Below are 21129 nucleotides of genomic sequence, written 5' to 3'. Positions count from 1 at the left end.
CTCAATTATCTTTCAAAAGCAGTGGTGACTGGGAGAGGTTTCTGAGGATAAATACAAACATCACTTCCTTCCTTCAAGAGGAGAAAGAAGGAAGATTTGAGGAACTACAGGTCAGTCAGACTCACTTTGATTTCTGGGAAGGTGATAGAGCAAATAAGCCTGGAAACCACTTCCAAACACATGAAACCATAAAGACAGTCCACCTACATGCATGCATTTATCAAGAGGAAATCATGCTTGATTAACCTTTCTACACTGTCTTCCATTAAATATCCACAGACAAATTGATGAGGAATGGGGACAGTAAGACAGACAGAAAACCGCCTTAAGTTTTGGGCTCAATGGTTGTGATTCGTGGCCTAGAGTCCAGCTGGAGGGCAGTCACAAGTATATCTAATGGGTTGCTACTGGGGCCAATACTGTTTAAAATTTTATTAATGCCCTGAACGATGGGACAGACTGCATCCTCAGCAGGTTTGAAGTCTACACAAAATTTTGAGGAATGGTTTATACACTGAATGGCTAGAAAAATGAACTGAAAGGAGTCTCATGATGTTCAGCAGAGGGAAATGCCAAGTCCTGCACCTAGAGAGGAATAACCTCCCTACATCAGTACATGGAGGGGACTGAATGAAAAAGGAACTTGGGTCCTTGGTGAACAGCAAGTTAAACAGAAGCCAGCAATGCTCCAATAAGACAGAAGTCCAGCAGCCTCTTGGGCTGCATTAGAGCATTGCCATGAAGATGAGGGAGCTGGTACTTCCCCCCTACTCAGGGTCCACTGCTGTGCTCTCCAGCACAAGAGAAACTGAGTCCAGCAGAGGGCCATAAAGGAGATGGGGAGCTTGCAGTAATTGTTTTATAACAAGAGTCTGAGAGAACTGGGTAGCCTGGAGAAAAGAACATTGCCCACTGAAGCTGTGTAGTCTCCTTCCTTGGAGATACTCAAAACTCAAAAGGACGCTGTCTTAGGAAGCCTGGTTAAGCTGACCCTGCTTTGTGCAGGGGTTGGAAGAGATAAACTTTAAAGATGCCTTCCAGACTCAAGCCATTCTATGATTCTGTGACACAGGCAGCAGTCTTCTCTATTTTACCTCACCATAGCATTACTGTGCCATTCAACCAGAATGCATAAACATGATTTCAAATACATTCCTTCATTGATCCAGGAGGAATTCATGCAACAAATACAAATTAAAGGCCTACAGACTGCAATACTAGAAAAAGTTTACCTGTTTGCAATCCTCCATCAACTGTGTTTGAAGTGCTTTTAGCCTACTATATTCTTCCAGTATCTTATGCAGAAGTGCTTCCATATGTTCTTGCATAGCTAAATTAAACAATCATCAGGGAATTAGAACAAAATTTAATGAACATTTTATCATAAACTTTAATACAATGTATTATTTACAAGTTCTTCACTGAAGAGTTATTCAATATAGATAACACATTAACACAAATGGGGCACCTCCAAGTTTTAAAATGTACTTTTATATAGCATTGGTATATACAATTTTTTTTGGTAGAACTGCTAGCTTCTACATAAGGAGAAGAAAAATATTATCACTTTTTTCACCAATTTTCACTATATGAAAACAGCACAAGAAAATACTCATAAGAAAAGTTGTTCAGAATAGTGAGGAAATCTTTGAAGCAGCTATTTAGGCACCTATTAGCAGCTATTCAGATGCTAATTTAAATGAATTAGCATCTGAACAACCGATGGCATAATTGCTAGTTTGAAATACTTGAAATCAATGTCTGTATAATCAGTATGATAGTACAATGCCATTACCCTGAGTTTGACCTCTGTGTCTTGTTAATTCCACATCAAGTTTTTCCTTCTCAGCAGCAGGTCTATCGAAAATATCCTGTTCCTTATCACCAGCTTCTATCGCAGTTGAAGATTTTTCATTCCAACTATCACACAAAACCTGCACAACAAGTGAAACATAAAAAAAAGTGAAGAATTGTTTATTAATGTATGAAAAAACATGGAAAAATAATGTCATTGGTAGCTGGTACTACAGCAAAGACTAAAAAAAATCTTCAACTTTTGATCACAACACTTCATTACTGAAAAACACCACACTGAAGATTAAGACTAAGTATAATACAGAAGAATTTGCTGTAGAAGGACATGAAAAAAGCAAAAAACTTTGCAACATTATTTTAGAAGATCAGTTTGTACCTAGAGATCAAGGCAAAAAGAAAAGCTGCAAAGAAAACCTGTTAAAGATGATGCACAAAGCAGAATCAGCTAGAGCAGGTTAAGATGCAGAAAAACATGATGACTCACTGTATACATAATTCTTCATTTTCAAGTGTTAGACTAAAAAAAAAAGCTTTTTGTTAAGTCTCACCTGTGTGAGCCCAGCACATTCCTCAGTTATAGCTTCATTCAGCTTTTCTATAAGTCTCTGAGTAGATGAGACCTCATCATCTATGAATACAAATTATTAATATTATTACTTTTTAAACACTTGATGCACAACGATTTTTCAAATGGCTTCATGAGTCAGTGAGCTCTAGAAATATCAAACATTATTTAAACATACCAGAGAGGAAAGAATTTATTATGCAAAAGAATTATGCAAGTGCAAATAATGGAGTGACAGAAAACGTAGCGATAGAAAATAAATGTGATAACATAGAATCCCATGGAGGAAAAAAAGCAAAGAACAAAGTTCCTGAAAGTAGTATCAAAAAACCTTACTTAATAGGGCCAGAATTCAATTCATAAATTTAAAGACCAGTGAATGAAACAAGCTCAAAAATATTTTGATGATGCATTTGTTTAGTATTGTAGTAAATAATACAAACGAAAAGACGAATATACTACATTGTTCTTTATAACTAATTGATCTAACACAAATAGCAAAACATGAGCTGTAATATTTTCCATTCTGAATTTTTTATATTCTTGTTATCTTTTTTTAAATATCCTCAGTAACAGATCATTTATAATGGGGAAATGCTATGACAAAACACACTGTAAAATGTTCTTTGAAAATAATTTACTGGACAGCCATGTGCACCTTCCACACAAACTCTTATGCTCATTTTATTTTAAAGACACTATCTATATTTTCTATCAAGAGCTACAGTCTTATAATTTTCTCATGTTACCTGCTTGTTGAATTTTCATGGTCTGGAGCTCCATTTGATGAACTTTTTTAAGATCATTCATCTCTTGTAAATGACTACGTATAAGCTCCTCTTTAAGGCTGCAAAGTTCACTCTCTTTTTCTGCTTTCAGGTGCTCACGGACCTGATCTACATGAGCTGAATAAACCAGGGAAAGGCATATGCGCTGTGCTTCCATCTGTAGTTGTAAATCAGCCTTTGAATAAAAATACAGATTTTTCAAAAAGTGAAAAAAAAAATAAAAAAGAAAACAAGAAAGTCCAGTCTTGGTAAATTTCTGAAATTAACACTTAATATGTTGAATGAAATGCTGCATATATGTTATACATTAAATAATTTTAAATATGCACATTTTGGAAACTTGAATTGTAACCAAGTAGTTAAGACACTTCTACAACTTATTATTATTATTATTATTATTATTATTTTATAATAATAATAATAAAAGAAATTAAATAACAAAACATCAAATGCTTCGGTTCCTGCCTTGGGCAAGAGAGTTGCAAGCAACAATGATCTTTACACATGGCACTTAATATTGAGAACGCAAACTACTTCCTCACAATTACTGTATGGTTGAGAATTTGTATGCCTGAGACTGTTCAAGTGCAGATTATTTTCTATGGAGTCACTACAGAAAATCACATTTGAAAATTGTACTTTTGTTTTGTATGGCACCTTATTTGCAGGTGGCATGGTAAGCACCAAACAAGAGACTGTCTGCTTACCGATTTCCAATGAAATTACAAAGAAACGGAAAAGAAGAATCTGAAATAGTACACACACCAACCAGATCAGTCTGCTATGTTACCTCAGTCTATCTGTGGATATGGACAAATGTAACAAATGAACAAAAATTTTAAAAATAACTGAACTAAGCAGCTTCTGCTTTGAGTAGGTTTTGGACCAAATGATCTCCAGATGTCCCTTCCAAGTTATGTAATTCTATTCTACTCCATAAAAGACTTGACTGGCTGAAAACTAGCTCCTGTTATTATGGACACTGGTGATGTTAATCATCTTGCATAGAATGGATTCCCAAATAACTTAAACTGCTCCAGCAAGACTATCAGTGCTTGTAGACTAAAAGCTGATATCACATGGAAGGCTTGACCTTTATGTTTTTTGAATTCTCAGCTGAGAACCAGACTATTTTGACTTAAATAAACAATAAACTTCAATTAAGATCATCTGCCCAAGTCCTTCAAAAATCCGTATCTCCCTTCACACTCAGAACTGGACACATTACTTAAGAAGCAATAACCACATACACACAAGAAATTTGATAGAGGAATATTACTATTTGACAAGTCTGATAAAAGATGACTGAAGAAGTCAAGTTTCACTCTCTCTGTGTATTGTTTACCAGAGTACTTAAAGAGCTGAAAAGCTAATTATGGATGAAAAAAATGTGTTTTGAGTAAGTTTCCATCACAAGTAATTCAGTGCTACATCAAAAGATGAAGTGCTCTAGATTTCTTCTCCTCCTTATTGCTTTGTTGTGTTGATTTAATTGAATGTAATTGAAAGATATTTCTTTCACTGAAAAATAACATCCTTCTATGTACTGACTACAGTGATAGGTCTGGTCATTCATATACTAACTCAAAACTATTAGCCATTCTCTGTCAGATACCCATCATCTTGCACATGCATTTTAAGGCAGTTAAAAGCAAAAATATGACTCAACTTTCCAAGGGCAAGGTTCTAAAAGTTGTCATAGGTAAATGATTCTCTCTACAGTTTCATGTAACATACCTGTTCTGATTTTAATGTATTCACTTGCTGCTGAAGATGATTATTTTCAGTCTGTGCAATGGCAATTAATGATGTATCATCTGTCAGCTTGTCTGTCATCTCATGCAAATGTTCTACAAAAGCTGGCTGTTCTGGTTTCAACATTTGCTGAACTTCCTGTACTTTTGTAACCTGATGACTGATATCTTTACCTGGGCCTAGATTTTCTCTTACATTTATTCCTTCACCAACTTCATTGCTTGGAGCAGTTGTTTCATTTCTACTTTCATACTCTGGAGTAGCAGTGTCTAGAGCTTTTCCTTCAAAACATTTTGTTTTAGGTTCAGTACTACTAATATTTTCTCTCTTAGCATGGCTAATTATAAATTCTAGTTCTTTACATTTTGCTAGAACTTTCTCTTTCTCATCTTTTAAGGATTTAACTTTTTCACTTAAATGACAAACTTCACTATGCTTTGACTTTAATTGTTCAGAAAGATCAGAAAGTCTCAGGGATAATTCCAGTTTCTCACGCTGGGTAACTTCAAGCTTTTCCATAAGTTCTGTTGCATCTTTCTCAACAACTTCTCCAGCCTCAAGTGTGTCTGCCCTAGACACCTTGTTTTCGTTACTGTCTTCAAAACTGGAAGTTCTACTTTTAAATAAAACTGGTCTATTGCTTTGCAGATGGTCAAGTTCTTCATTCAGAGCTTTGAGTTTGATTTTATATTTGGCTTCCAGCTTATTCATGTTCTCTTCTAACGTGTTCTTTGCCTTCAGAAGACTTTCACATTCTTGCTGCAGCTCTCTGTAATTAGCTTCAAGTTCTTTCTCAGTAGACAAAAATGTGCTCTTCAGCCTTTCAGTATCCTCTTGGAGTTGACTATTTTGTTTTTTAAGTTGCTCATTTTCAGTAATCAGGTTTTCTATTCTTTTTTGCACATCCAAATTTTCTGACCTAGAACTCACACTGTCATTCAAAATGACATTTTCTTCAGAGATTACCAACATGCTTTTTAATTTCTCTTCAAGAGTTTTGTTTTCCCCTTGAAGAAGATTATTCTGTGTTTCAAGTTCACTACATTTGTTTTGAAGGCTATCTTCTGTCTCCCTCATTTGTTTCTGCATCAATTCAGTTTTAAGCTGCAGCTCCTGAATTTCTTGTTCAAGAGTACCTTTTTCCTTTTCTTCTTGCCTAAGTACTTCAATTTCTTTCTGCAGTTCATGGATCTGTAGTGTCATTTCTTCAGATTTAGAATTTACAATAGACTGCTGTAAATCTTTAAGCTTTGAAATCTCTAATATCAACTGGTTTTGCTTTGTGATTAAGTTGTCCTTTTCAAGCTGCATGGCTTCAATCTTTTGACTCATTTCTTTTTTTACTCCATCCAACTGCTGCTTATGGTGCATATTCAAGTTATCTTTAAGGCTTTCCATGTTCACCATGTGCTCTTTTTGTAAGTCTTCTTTAAGTCTGGAAAGCTCCTCTTCATGACTAAACAAAAGCTTTGTCCTCAGCCTCTCTAATTCTGCTTCTTGAGATTCTGCCATCCTGTCCAGAACCGCATCCTTCTCTCTTTCCAGCATTTCAAGTTTTATTTTGTAATTTGTGACTTCTGCCTCATGTTTTAGTTCCAATTCCTTCCTAAATTCTGAGGCAGAAGCCAGCTGAGTTTTTAGATCTTCAATCACAAACTGATATTTTTCAGCTTCATTCAACCTACATTCCATGTCCATTATAGTTTGCTTGGCTCTTTGAACCTGCTCCCTTGAAAAATTCAGTTCTTGGAAAAGATCTTCAATTTTAGATTGCTGAAGAGATTTCTCTGCTGAAATGACTTCCATCTGTTGGGACAATTCCTGCTTTATTTTTTCCCTTTCATTATCAGCATCCTGCAATTTCACATTCAGTTCATTAATTTTAATATTCATTAAATGCATTTGATCTTTATTAACACTGTCACTCAAACACAGACTTGAAGTTTTCTCCAGTTCTACTTTTTGTTGGGCAAGACGTTGTTCAATTTCCATTGCATGCTGCTTAATTAATTCTTGCTTCATTTGTACTATCTGCTGGCCATGCATTTCATCTAATTCAGCCTGAAGTTGTGCCAGTCTCCTTTGTGTTTCTAATTCCATTCTTTGCACAATGTCAGCTTCAGACTGGCTGTCTTTATAACATCGTTTCTGCAGTTCTTCCACAGTTCCCATTAATTGTTTTATTTCATCAGAACATTGTCTTTCTTTCTGTTTGTAGGTGGTAAGTTCAATTCTCATATTACTTATCTCCAGGTTCCTTAGTGAAATCTGTTCTTTTAATTCTTCATGCAATTTACTGACATCCGATAACTTTTCCTTAAGCTGAAACGATTTTTTTTCTTCTTCTTTAAGTTTTGCTTCCAGCTCTTCAACTAATGCCTCTTTTTCTTGTAGTTTATTCATATCTTCTTCCTCATTTCTTTGCTTTTCCTTAAAAATGAGCAAAAACATTAATTTTAGTTCATTTTCTGAACACACTGGAACACTGATACACTTAGCTATTGGAACATTATGCCTTTCTTGATAATATCATTGGCTAGTATCATTGACAAAAAATAAATTAATTATTTCTTGTCCCCTCTGGACGTATTTCTGTATATTTGGGATATGTGACTTTTCTCCTTCACATGCCAAAAAAAAACAAACAACAATGAAAACAAACATAAAAAAATTTCCTTTTTTTTTTTTCCAGTTGTTCTTTGATATTCCAAAAGCTATTTTGTACAATTTCCTGAAAGCTTTGCTTTTTTCTCACTTTTGATGGCATTTAATTTTTTTAGCTACTTCTAAGCATTCAATTACGGACAATATTAAATGTATATGAGAAATTCATTTGTCATGACAGAAGATTGTTTAACCAAGTTCTTTCTATTTATTTTCTAACAAAATGTCATTTAATAAAGGCATTCTAATGTTCTGTATAATTTCAATGATTCTTGTAAATTTTCTGCAATTTTTAAAAACATGATACGTAATATTGACTTAAGCACTTCAGCTGAAAATTTTAAGTAAATAATGTGTAAGTTCACAGACGTGGTCTTAAAGATTTAAAAACCCTGTATGCATTATACATCATCTGTGCTTTGGCCCTTTCAAAGGGCCAAAAAAAATTTCAATAGGACTACAAAATCATGAAAAGAAAACAGAATAGCAAAGATACTTTTCTGATAAGGAACATACCATTTCATATGTTTTGATCTTGCCTTGAAGATGTGCTATCTGAACTTCAAATTCTTCATTTTTCTTTTGGTAATTCTTCAGCAGACATTCTTGATCTTCTAGCTGTTGCTGATGTGAAAGTATCTGTTGCTTGGCTTGCAATAAATCAGCAGCTGTGCAACTGTGGCTGGTGTTCCTTAGCGCTTCACTTGCCTGTAACTTGTATATGTTAAAAAAAAAAATCAAGATTATAAGAAACAGTTTGCACTACAGAGACAGCTATGATTTTCACTTTCTTATTCCACCTCATAAGTACAAATGTAATCACAACATTTTAGAAGATCTCTAACAAGGAACTGAAATACTATTACAGTCAATATAAATATTTAATATTATTTTATGGTGTACTCACATAGGACAGTAGCGTCTCAGAAAAATCTCAAATGGTAAGATGAACTAGTTGTAATTACTGTTCCCTAAATCTAACTTTAATTTATTAACAGAATGAATTACTTAGGTAATTAAAACTAACGAACACCACAAGAGGCAGATTTTATTCAAAAATATAGGGCTGGAGCATTAAACAGCGACCCACCAAAGCTAATGGCTGGCTGTTTTGATTGGAAAGGTAACAGGTCAGACGTCAGCCCGAAGCTTTAAGAACAGTAATTACATGAGTTTTTTTCTCCCAAAGATAACTGTCAACGTCCAGTATTTATCGGCAGCTATTACTACAGAGTAGGAGATAAAGTAGAGTAGCAGTAGAGACTAATCTCTACTATTTTATATCTTCTATAATGTGACTGTTAAATTGACTGCAGATCTATACCAAGGAACCAGGTCTCCAAAAATGTAAAATCACAAAATTCTGCTTCTGCAGGAATCAGCTATTTATGCATCCTCCAAAGTGACACTAATTTTCAAACCAAAATAAACATTGTTAGTGCTGTAACTTACATGCTGAAACTGAATTTGCAGTTTTTGGCTTTGTTCTGTTAGCTCTAAAAACTCCCTCATAGTTTCATCCTTTTCTTTCCGTGCCTGCTGTAGGTTAGTAGTGAGCTGAGTGATGATATCGTCTCTTTTTTTGATAGCAGCTTCAAATTCTTGCAACTACGAAAGATAAAATTTAAACTAGTGATACACATCAAAGCCGTAGATAGAAAAAATACTAACTTCTTCTAGTTAAACAGGAATACGTGTTCCCTAACCACTCTATTAAAAAGATGTCACACAGACATACCAGGGAATTTATGTTTTCACAAACTCTGATATGTAAGTATTTTAGAAACATTTTTTTGTTCTCATTCAACAGTGTACAAGCTCTCGATAAATACACTCATCAAAAGACAAAATGTGAGCTTTTAGGAGGTTAAATGTAGAATTTGCTTTTAAACTAGAGAGTATGGCCATGTAAACAAACCATACGGCATCATAAAGGTAGTCGAGGTAATTATGAAGTATCAGCAATTTTGTCCAACTATTCATGTCCACACAATTTTCCCACAATAAATGCAAGTTATGCCACCTCTCACTAAATATGCAATAAATTGCATTCATTGTATTAAAGGCATAAAATAGGCACCGTTCAATATCTTACACTGCAGAACTTACTGATATAATTACATGAAAAAATTAGCTCAAGTCACACATCTGATGCAATGTATTTAATAGATTCATCTTTTGTAATTTGTAATGATGAAGAAATGATAAAAGGACAGAAAAAAAGTTCCTTTTCAGGGTTTGTTTTTGTTTTTCTTTGTAACATGAAATCCAGGTAGTCAGAAATCCTACAATAACAATTGGGACTGTATTCAAATACATAAATTGATATGTTATTCACTTTAAAGTCACTTTGTCAATTTGAACTCATTCAAGGCTAGTACATGCTTCATCTCTACATTTTAGAAATTTCTTAAAGCATCCATCGCCTTCTCTAACTATTTTGTTTACTATGCTCTCAAAAAGAAGTTTCTCCAGGTCATACACCAATCCTTGAAGTAAAATTATAATACTTTCAGATAAAGCTTACTGATAGAGGATGGAGACATTTTTCAGTGGGACATATAAACCAAGAGGCCCTTGAACATGCCAAACTATGAAAATTCAAGGAAATTCTTTTAAAGTTCTTTTCAGAACACTGTGGAGAATTCCTAACTTAAAGGCAAAGATGTAGTGGAAATACTAGATACTTGTTACAATAAAGAAAATTTAGGAACAGATCAGATACTTAAGTGTGTCGTATCTTTCCTTTTGCATCTGTTCAATGAAATGTAGAAGTAAATGTATCTGTTCATATCCACCCACTGTTACATGTTCCTTTTCAACTTCCTTTATTCAACGGTTTTATTTAACAGGAAGAGATAATGCACACAGTGTGTCTCTTGCAGCCATTTCTTTTAAAAAATCTTTGCTTCTTCTGAAACATACACTGTATGCAATTCTCAGCTGGGATATTACACACTGTACTGCTATCATAAAGAATATGCTGTAGATAAAAATGATTTTAAATATTATTGTACTGCAGCCTGTTTTAACAGATTTTTAGCTTTTTTTAAAACAGTCATCGTAGTCATTTAAAAATGCAAACATCTTCACTTTAAACTTTCTCATGCAAAACGAACAGCTGTTTTGCTACTAACACGATTGTTTGAAACTAAAATTATGTTATGTTCTTTAGTGTGCTGTAACTGTGACTATTACACTTAGCACAATGGATACAAGACACATAAACTAAGTCTGACTTAAAAGGCAACACCAGACATTCACTAACAGACAAAGCAATGATAAACCTGCAAGGTAACCACCCAAAGATCACTTTAGTGTACTGGAAAACATGACATCCATTTTCACAGAGAAAATACAAGTGGAAACAGCAAAAAATTATAACTGCACAGTAATAATGAAGGCGAAAATGACTCAATTTTAAAACAACTTTTGTGTTCTCTAGTACTTTGCAAAGCAAAGACAGGCATACCATGATGACCTGAATCCAAATTAAAGGAGAGACTTAAGACATGAAGCATGACATAGCATGACTTTAAAGAATGTAGTGCTTGCTTAAACTGGAAGAAAAATTATTTTACATTCTTCACTTTAAAATCTAACGTGATATGCCAATGGTATTTCTAGCTAGAGAAATACTTCCCTGCAAACCTAAGTTATTGAATGTCAATTAGAACATCCTAGCACAGTGGCCTTGTAATTTCAGACTGTGAAGTCTGACAAACAAACACCTTTTTAGTTCAAGGACCAACTCAGTAATACCATTCCTTAAGAAGTAAAACTTTATTTTTTTATTTTTTTATATAAGAATAAGAAGGTACTAAAGAAATGGAGTCTTTGCACAATAAGGGAAGAATTAGGACTTTTCTTCAAGAAAATAATCTTTCCATTCTTGATTCAAAGAAAGTCACTGCAAAGAACACTGAAATTTTAGTCACAAAATATAGAGAAAAAGGACATACAATGAAAACGCCACTCAAATAATAGAACACGTAGTATGTGATTAAAAGAAATTAGATATAATTCTATGTCACACACTGACTGCATTCCGAACATCTGCCCTTAAGAGTGAACTCTCTCAGGTGACACTGCATTTTTGCACATAACCGAGTAGCAAGTAGAAAGCAACGTAAGGTAATTATACCTGTTGCAATCCTTCTGTACCATATGCTGCCCTCATTTCTTCTAGCTCTCTGTTTAGCTCTTCAATCTCTTGTTGTTTCCCAGCCAATTCATTCTCCATCACCTCTAGTTGCATCAGAGAGCGTTGCATTCCATGCTCTGAACAAATCTCTCCAACTCCAAATTCTTCTTCCTAAATTAATCCAAGTTCCTTAACATTCCATTTTTTATGCTTTATCAAGATAAGTAAACTCAAATATCAAATTCTGTATCAACTCGCACCTTAGAACATTAACATATAATACAGCATTGAAGATCTTATTGCCATGATAACCTCCTTTGTTAGTATAATTCACATCTCAAAAGCATGAAGCGTTCTGCAAGTTTTGCTTTATAATATTAGCCTTAGTACAAGTAGTAAAACATTCTGCATTTCAAGTTTAAATGTAAACAATATTCACGTAACAAGCAATGCAGATACAGAGCACAGCATGCAAAATAAAGTATTAGTCAACAACACAGTTTTTGTTCAAAATCAACTGTTTGAGGTTTTTAGTATTTTTTATTAGTATTACAATTCAATTTGCAGTACTGTACCCTGATCAAATCTGTAGGTATAGCTGTTCTTGTCACAAAACTGCAACCATTTACCTGTATAAAGACAATTCCTAAATACATTACTATTAGAAATAAAGCTTGATTTATATTTTCAATTTGTTTGAACCTTATATGATGATTCCTGCAGACCCATATGAATTCTTATACTACAAAAATTTATTTGATTGGAAATACAAAATACCTTTTTGGAAGATTTTGGAATTGAATTTAGCACAAGTAACAGGTAACCTCCCTTCCAAAATTACAAAACTAGATACTGCTGTCTAAAATCAAAATACAAGTAAACATACAGAGAAACCATAGGATTTCAGATCTAAAGGTCAATGCAAAGCTTTATCTGTAGTAATAATGCATTTTAAGTTACGCATTTAATATTTCTAAATATTACTAAGCAGAGTTGTTTTCAAAAATATATTTAGTTACCCCAAGATCTACTATCCCTAAGAGTCACCAACATCTCTACAACAGATGAAAGGCAGTATCACAAACTGACATTCACAGCCTGAAGGAATTTCCTAAGAATGAAAAGGAGCAGAAATTGTACATTCAGCATAAGACTTGTGAAAAATCCTTCCACTCACCTAACACTGTGACTCATATCAAGCTTCTGTGAGAATTTAGGTTCTACAGAGTGTACAAACCAATAACGATGAATTTCCAAAAGGTAAGCACGAGTCAAAGTAGTAGTTATATACCAAAAACTAATAATTAAAAAATCAAGATAAAAGGAATATTCTGTTGCATTCGTGATAAATCATCAGAAAGACAGACAGGCTTTTAAAATCTCAGACCAACATCTTAAAATGAGAAAGCAAGAGAAGCTGTACTTCTCCTCAGAGTTCTGTATCGCATTAGAGCCTGAAACAAAAATAATGGCACTAGAAATGGTAAAGTATCATACCATTTCACAAACGAATACCGCGTTCACATCAAAAAAAGGGGCTATATAGCTCAGATACCTGCCACAGTTAAGATTAGGGCTTATTTACAAAGGACCATCATGTCTGAGCAACTCAATAAGTTATCCGACATGGAAGTGTACTGCTATAAATGGGATCAATATAGTCATCAAATCTGTATTAGAGAAAGAATAATCCTGACTTCCTCAGTGAAAAGGAGGACACCAATATGAGTTATTACTACCTTATTTTAGAGAGAATAAATAAGATTTCACCAAACATCAGTGTGGACAACTCATGGAGGCAGTACACATCATTTGTGTTTTGCCAGATGTTTGTTCTTCATTCAGAAATACAAGTGTCTACACAGTGCCTGGCACTAATGTCTTTATTTGGATTCTGGCTCATGGCCCAGATTAATGCTTTTTTTCCTTCTTTTTAACTGTTATTTAATTTAGACTTAATTGATAAAGATGTAGAGTATTCTTGTAAGCTACCACACAGAGAGGTAGACACACTTCTCTTCCCATGAATCATTTCAGTGCGGAACAACCAGCGACTCTCACATGCTTTATAACAAGAGCTGCTAGGACAGGCATAAAAGCCTTAATTAGATGTTCCAGACTTCTTGGCAGTTGAGATTTCTACAGAAAGATTTTAAAAGAGATTTTGGCGTATCCAAAACACCTACCTGGAACTTCGAAAATGCTGCTTCATGTCACAGAAGCCTAATCTTAGCTGTAACAGACGTGAACCACAGTAACACCTTACTCCACTGTTTCTCATCCCATTCCTTCTCCTTTCAAATGTCTTATGTCTTCTTTTGAAGTGCAAGTTAAAACAATAGGACAACACTGTGTACTGTACTGTATACAAAAAGGCCTCAAACCACTACTCCGAGTGCTGTCTGGGTGGGACAGGAATCATGCCCTGCCAGAGCAGGCAGACGGCTGTGGCTGGATATTAGCTTCAAAATATCTCATTTCAAAATTAATTTTTCACTTCTCTACAATATAGGAAGGCTGAAGTCCAGATATTAACTTCAGCGTTAACAGATGTCTGCACAAGGCCTTGTGGACTCAGGCGCTGTCTCCTGGGCCCCGTGGTTTACCTGTACAGAGTTCTTCTATAAGCCTGTCCAGTCTTTTAATTTCTTCTTTTAAAGCTTTGCAATTCACCTTTAACTCTGAAATTTCCTTATACCTTCATGCCTCGTGATGTGCTTAGTTACATATTCCCAGCATACAATTAAACGTTTGAATAAATGAAACCACATAAGATAATCTGATAAAGGAAGGTAACGGAAGCAAGGAATAATGAGCTCTGAATATAACTGCATAAAGAAATAACCACAAAGCAAGGAAAAATGCAATTTTACCGCACATTAGCTACTTAGGAGCAACTGCTTGGGTGAACATAAGGCATGTGGGTTATGGAAGTCCCCCAAAGGACATTTTAACTCCAAGTTTTCTTCCTTGCTTGTGTTTTCAAACTAATTCACAAACATAGTATTTACTAAAATAATAAGATATAAAATACAATTTGTAGTCTATTCTAGTCTAAAAGAAAATATATAATTTATATTGCATCAGTAAATACATATACTTAGGCAAGTGAACACAAGCTTCTTTTAGAAAAATACAAGGCAAAAACAACTTCCACCACTAAGTAAGGCAGCAATTTATGACAACTGCCACCAGAGGTCAGGATTAAATTTTACTACAGATTCAACACTCCCTTGCTCATGTTCCTTAGACCTCGGAATACCTGAAAGTGTACCTCAGAAACATTAAGTAGTTGCACACAGTATATTATTACCGCTAACAATGATGTCCATACTACAGAGAATTCTCTTTATATATTGCGAACTCAGGCTTAGTGTAAATCAATACTTATTGATCACTCATTGCAAAATGTAAAAATATTCTAATGAATGGAAATAATTTAACCTATTATAGACCGGCAAGCAGAATTCTGGTTTAAAAAGTGCTTTGATTTAGTAATAGAAACATACAGAAGTATCTGGAATAGATCAACATTTTACCTCGTTTTTAGTTTTTTCTTTTCTTGTGCATTTTGGACACTCAATTAATTTACAGGAATTAATACTTAGATCAAACACTGCTTGACTGCGTTCTGAGACTTTCATCAATTTTCTAGTTACATCACAATTGACTATATGGAATGGAGCTAAAATTAGCAATTATGACAACTGGGGAAAATGATTTTGTTATTTTTTTAAACTCCATAAATGAAAATCATTTTCAGTTTCTCATGAAAAGAATTACAATCATAGAACGTAAATAAGGTTAATAACTTCTTACAACTAACAATCAACAGCCTTCAAAAATATTATGGATTAACATATTTTTCTATACAGTATTAAGACACCAACAGAAGATTTCTTTGTGTGATGACTATACATAAACATTAACATAGAATTTCATTAACATTTACAAAGAAAAGGGAAAGGAATAAGGATAAAGAAAGGGAAAGGGAAATAAAATAATTTTGTAAGTTTTCACACCAACAATGTTTTCAGAGATACACTTTGCAAATTGGGAAGAGGCACTGAGAGAAAAAAATAATCCAGGCAGACTACACGAATGCCGTAAAAATTAAAGAATATAGGAAATATATGAAAACAATTTTACCTTACACAGTATAAAAAAGCCCAAACAACTAACAGTTGGAAAAGCCTAATTTCCCTTAGTTCAGAGGTTAGACCATAACTGTATGTACATAATCACCATCATCATTTAATTTAAAACTATTCCGGTAGATCTCATTCTTCCTCAAATTGAATAATTTGTTTCAGAAAGGAAGCTGGTCATATAAAAAATTTGCTAATCTTCAGTCTGAGTACCACCTCTAACAGTGTAGATATTTAGACAGGTGACAGAAGGAATTTGGAGAAGAGATCATATTAAAAAAAAAAGATCCTTGTAAGACAAGAATTCTGATAGAAACATTCACTAGTTCCTTCAATTTTTTTTTAGAAAACTACTTATGTGCCTGGTAAGACTCTCAAAGAGGGATGTGCTTATCACTGAATCTCATCCAAATCTCCAAGAGAAGGGGTTGAATAATTAAAAACATATGGCTTATTTTAACAACTATAACAAAGCAAATGATTTATGACCTGTTTCACTGTGAAGCCTCTATTTCAATGTAATTTCTGACAAAAACCACTAAAGAGAATACAGATGTTCTGAAAAATGAAGAAAAACAATGGATAAAAGGGCTGTATTTGTCCAAATGTGTGGATTCACAGAATTCCAAAAAGGAGATTGGGTCCTTTCAGTAATTAAAAGGAGGCTTACAAAAAAGATAGAGAGGGTAAAGATATATGAACATCAGTGCCATTGTCAACTGTTTTCAAAGGTTCACTCTTCAAACACATTCCATTTAGCAACAATTACATACTGTGGCGATGTATACGCTCTAAAAAGTTGTGGTAAGGTCACAGTAGTTGTTCAAAAGTGTATTTGTTCCACTTTCAATGGCAAACTCTGTGCACATGCTGCACTACCATCTTACCGTACTTAAACTCAGATTCTTTTTGTTCTTTCCTTTTTCTAATTCATTGGACAAAATAATGCATATTTTATCTAAGACAATTGTTAAATCTTTAATCTGACTTCTTCCTCCTGTTTGCTTCAACCCTTTGAACCTATCCCTCTTTTATTTATTTTTTCTTTCTTCCATTTACAGCGCTGTTAAGCAGCAGCTGGGCTGGAATCTTCAACCCAGAGGCGTCTGATTCAGATTTTTTTTTTTATTTGCATCACAACAAACATGCCATAAGAATGATCACAACTGACTGGACCAAGGGTCCATTTGGTTCACTAGTCTATATCCGAAAGTAATAAAAAATAAATGTGAAGGAATATTTTCAGTGTACTCCCAAGTGCCTTCTCCTAAGACACCAGAAGAAAGTGTACTTATACACAAGGAAAGGAGGAAGACTCAGGAGAGATAGAGTCTAACTGGGGAAGAGAGGTACAGTAAAAAGACTCAAACTAAAAAGGCTGACTGTAAGAAACTAACTGCAATTTGATGAGAGGCTGAAAAGAAGTACTGCATTCATCTGGGACAATTTGAGCTGAACATAAGTTGGATTCAGTCATAAGAGGAGGAAATAAAGGAGCAGAGTTTGTGAGAGAGTAAAAGATATTAAAAAAAGAAGGAAAATAATGCTTAGATGAAGTTGGAAGGTCTAGGCAAAGAATTTAGGTTTGGGAATGACTAAGAAAGGGAAAGGAAGGCTAGAAAGGGGCTGAGAGCCCTACAAGAATAAGCTAAGGAATCAAGCAAGTGGAAAAAAGGAGATTGGGAAGGAAAGGGAATAAGATTAATAAGAGGCCATTACAGGGAAGGTAAGAAACTACAAAAAAAGCTCAGGAACAGAATGAAGATATAAGATTTGGTCAAAAGAACAGATCGGGAGAAAGAGTAAGTGAAGACAAAGCCTTTAAGTTGAGATGGAGAAACAAAGATCCTCTCAGTTTTCAGGGCATGACTAGCGTGCCCACTGTGGCAACAATTCTACTTTTACACCATATAGTGCGCCAGGTCAGGGACACATTTCCTGGGTCCCATATAACTTGGGATATTCTGTGGTTCTGTGTGCATATTCCTTTAGAGTTCACAGTAAGTATTTATAATACTAGTGTGGAACAAATAGTTACTGTAAAGTGTGGTGATCTTCTCTTAGAAAATGCTAAATCAAAGAAAGCACAGTAAGTATCCTAAATCAAATTACTTCAGCAGCAGAAGCATGTTTGATTACCTGATCCTCTCTTACTAGTTGCCAAACTTACGATTTTGAGCTATTTTGCAAAAGTGCAACACAAGAGTAAGCGGACTGTAACTACAGAAAGCTACGGTTTGTACCATGATTTTTTTTTTTAAAACTGCAAATTATTTTTACAGGAATAAGATATTCTACAGCTATTTCTTGCAAAACTGTTCTTGTCACACAGTTGAACAAGAGCCAGTTTATTCCTTACAAACAATAAACTGTTTTATTTGGCAAGAACAAATTTTCATATTGACTACTTCTCTCTTAAGCAACAGGGACATGTAGTGGATGTCATGGTGTGGTGAGCAACCCCCTACAGTAGCTAAGGCCCCTATCCAGTCGCTCACTCACTCCCACCAGCAGGATGGGGAGAGAATTAGAAAGGTAAAAGCAAGAAGGGATCATGGGTTGAGACAAAAATAGTTCAGTGAGTGTAGGAAAAACAAGCAAAAAAACCCAAACAAATGATGCAAAGGCACTCATTCACCACCTACCAGCAGCAGAGTGATGACCAGCCAGTGTCTAAGCAACAGCTACTTTGGAACTCATTAAAACATATCAACTTGTTAAACATTTTCTAATAGCAAATGAGAAGGAACTACGCACAATTCAATGGCAACACAAAGCATTACTACAACCATTACGGTGACATTGTTACAGCAGCTCATAAATCCACTGTATTAATGATAATAGTACCCATCCTATTATGCAGTCAACAAAATGTTTGCTTTAATGATATATCAGTCCTACTAGTAATGACCTGCAACAGCTTTGTATACAACATCACGTGTACTCTTTCCTTCTTCCTCTTTTTGGCAAACAGTGCACAGCATGTCAATAAACATGTAAAAGAAAAAGTCAAAAGAAAAGTTAGAAAGGAAGTGTTACTTCAATCTTACCTCAGAACTGTAATCTTCTACTGTAGTAGAAATTTCACTTTCCGGCTAAAATAAAATATTAAAATATTTACAATTACGGTAATCTACAAATATTAAAGAAGATATTTTCAATTTCGTTCTGAGAACATAGACAGTATTCAGAAAACATAAGTATCCGTGAATGTGGTTTGAATATATATAGCAAAGGTCACCTTAAACTCCTTGAAATCCCAGATTTAAATAAAAGCAAATTACTTTGCTTAAAACCAGGGAAAATTGCATTGTTATGCATTTCTCTAATACAGATAACAAATATATGGACATATAATTTTTAATGGGAATCATATAGATTTCCATCGGTTTAGTTGTGCAATATCTGCTAGCACCACAAATAATCTTTTAAAATTGTTTACTTCAACCTTTAAAAACTTGTTTGGCTGCTAATTTTAAGTATTTTTGCCAAGGGGTTTATTCAAAGAGAACTACAGAAAGACAGCCAAATAAACTCAAGTGGATATGTCTTCTGTACTAAGGGGTTAGGGTTGCTAAAAAGTAATTAAAAAACCTTAAGGCCTATGAGTTCACACATCAACCTCCAATACTGTAAGACTTCAGTGTTATTCTTCTGTTGTTCTATTCCCAAGATCTCACCAACCTTACTTCAAAAATTCAGCTCCTTCCATTATTACGCCATCCGCACTCTATGCTTCTATTATTCTTTGGTCAACAGAAGTAATTAGATTTTACATAGCTCAGCAGAGGGATTCAGTTTATAAAGCAAATAATTTTAAAAAAAAGATCAAACACATTTTGTAGCAACACAATGCAAACAAAGCTATTCATCAGTTCTTCCATTAATTTATGGAATCTGAAATAGGTTTCTGTTTCACTACAACTTTAGGTTCCCAGTTTTCATTTATTCTACCAGCTATCCATTTTCTTCTAGCTGATCTCTTCTAACGATACGTTTTTATTCTTTATTTAATATTTTCTTCACTAAGAACATAGTTGATGGTTAAAATACATTGAACAGATATCTCAAAGGCCCTTTGTAGCCAACTATCTCTATCATCTATGCAGCTACTACTGCAATAATAACACATTAGACATAAGTACATAACAAAATCAGAACTACTTTCATTGCTGAACATTATTCAGAGGAAATATTGCTTGGTAGTACAAGGAGGTAATCTGCTTGTGGAAAGTAGGATGTCCTTTTCAGAGAAACTCTTTTCTATATGCAGTTAAGCATTGCTCAGAAGAGATGTTCTTCAGCACTGGATGTCCAAGATTATCATAGGAGTAACAAAAGAACTCATAATACTAAATTAGCCACAACTGAGAAGCGATTGTCATGATCCTTTAGAAAACCTTTATAGGTGAGCATTCATTAACAGAATCCAATTGACTTTTTAAAGGACTCATTGTAAACTGTTATACAAACATAACTACAAAATTTTAGATTCATTTTTGAACATGGATTGATTAGTAGACAGAAGCAAAAACAAGTTTATTTTAGGTAGGCCAGTTTGCAATAAAATTATAATTACATAAAAATAGCCATCAAAATCTTGCTGCATTTCTGAATTACAGGCTTCCAGCAGTCTATAATAATGTGGCTTCCAGATAGGACAAATTTATAGGAGGATTATTAAGTAAATATGGTCTTAATCATGCAGAAAGAAAAGTAAAAACTTCCATATAAAGAACAAGATTTACCAGTGGAACTATTATTGAATCTCTCCTTTATTCTCCTTATGTAAGTTTACTGTTGTATACAAGGACATTAAGTAATTTTGTCCCTATGCTTCCTCTCCTTCTTCTTTCCCCACCCCCCAACAAACCCACAAAACTTCACACATTTTTTAAAACAAGACATGAACCTTCTTATATCCATCCCATTGTAACTGCCAGGCACAGAGAGCTGTGAATAAATAAAACTTCTAACATTTAGAGAAACATTGTTTTAAAAACAATTATTCTGTTACATTTCCCAATACTGAAGAATGTTTAAAAAAATCCCTTCATATATCAACCTGTATGCATCTGCTGTCCATTTCTCAAATCACCTTCCCATGGGTCACTAGAAATACAAAGATGATCGCAACTTGACTAAGACTGATCAATATGACCATGAACAGGAAGAGGCAAAGAGAATGTAAGCTGAGTACGTTAATGAACCCTTCTCTTTAGATCATCCAAAACTTATGGGCATTTAGTA

The 21129-nt window shown here is 34.3% G+C and overlaps 1 protein-coding gene across 5 annotated transcripts in view; it reads right to left on the bottom strand.

Annotated features, from left to right (window-relative positions):
- AKAP9 (A-kinase anchoring protein 9) overlaps positions 1-21129 on the bottom strand; it is a 104386-nt gene that overhangs the window by 54042 nt on the left and 29215 nt on the right. For 3 of the 5 annotated variants that reach the window (XM_021386583.1, XM_021386584.1, XM_021386588.1), the window contains exons 3-12: positions 18930-18974; positions 12307-12360; positions 11732-11902; positions 9040-9195; positions 8104-8301; positions 4906-7353; positions 3130-3343; positions 2364-2443; positions 1796-1934; positions 1233-1330 (exon numbers count right to left, since the gene is read on the bottom strand). In XM_021386583.1, coding sequence (XP_021242258.1) covers positions 1233-1330; positions 1796-1934; positions 2364-2443; positions 3130-3343; positions 4906-7353; positions 8104-8301; positions 9040-9195; positions 11732-11902; positions 12307-12360; positions 18930-18974 — 3603 coding nt within the window. The remainder of the gene's footprint in view (positions 1-1232; positions 1331-1795; positions 1935-2363; positions 2444-3129; positions 3344-4905; positions 7354-8103; positions 8302-9039; positions 9196-11731; positions 11903-12306; positions 12361-18929; positions 18975-21129) is intronic. The other 2 variants (XM_021386585.1, XM_021386587.1) reach the window with 2 other exon arrangements.

This window comes from Numida meleagris, chromosome 2 (assembly GCF_002078875.1).
Source record: "Numida meleagris isolate 19003 breed g44 Domestic line chromosome 2, NumMel1.0, whole genome shotgun sequence".
Taxonomy (NCBI): domain Eukaryota; kingdom Metazoa; phylum Chordata; class Aves; order Galliformes; family Numididae; genus Numida; species Numida meleagris.
Note: the sequence above shows the minus strand (reverse complement) of the source record. Positions and strands in the feature narration are given on the sequence as shown.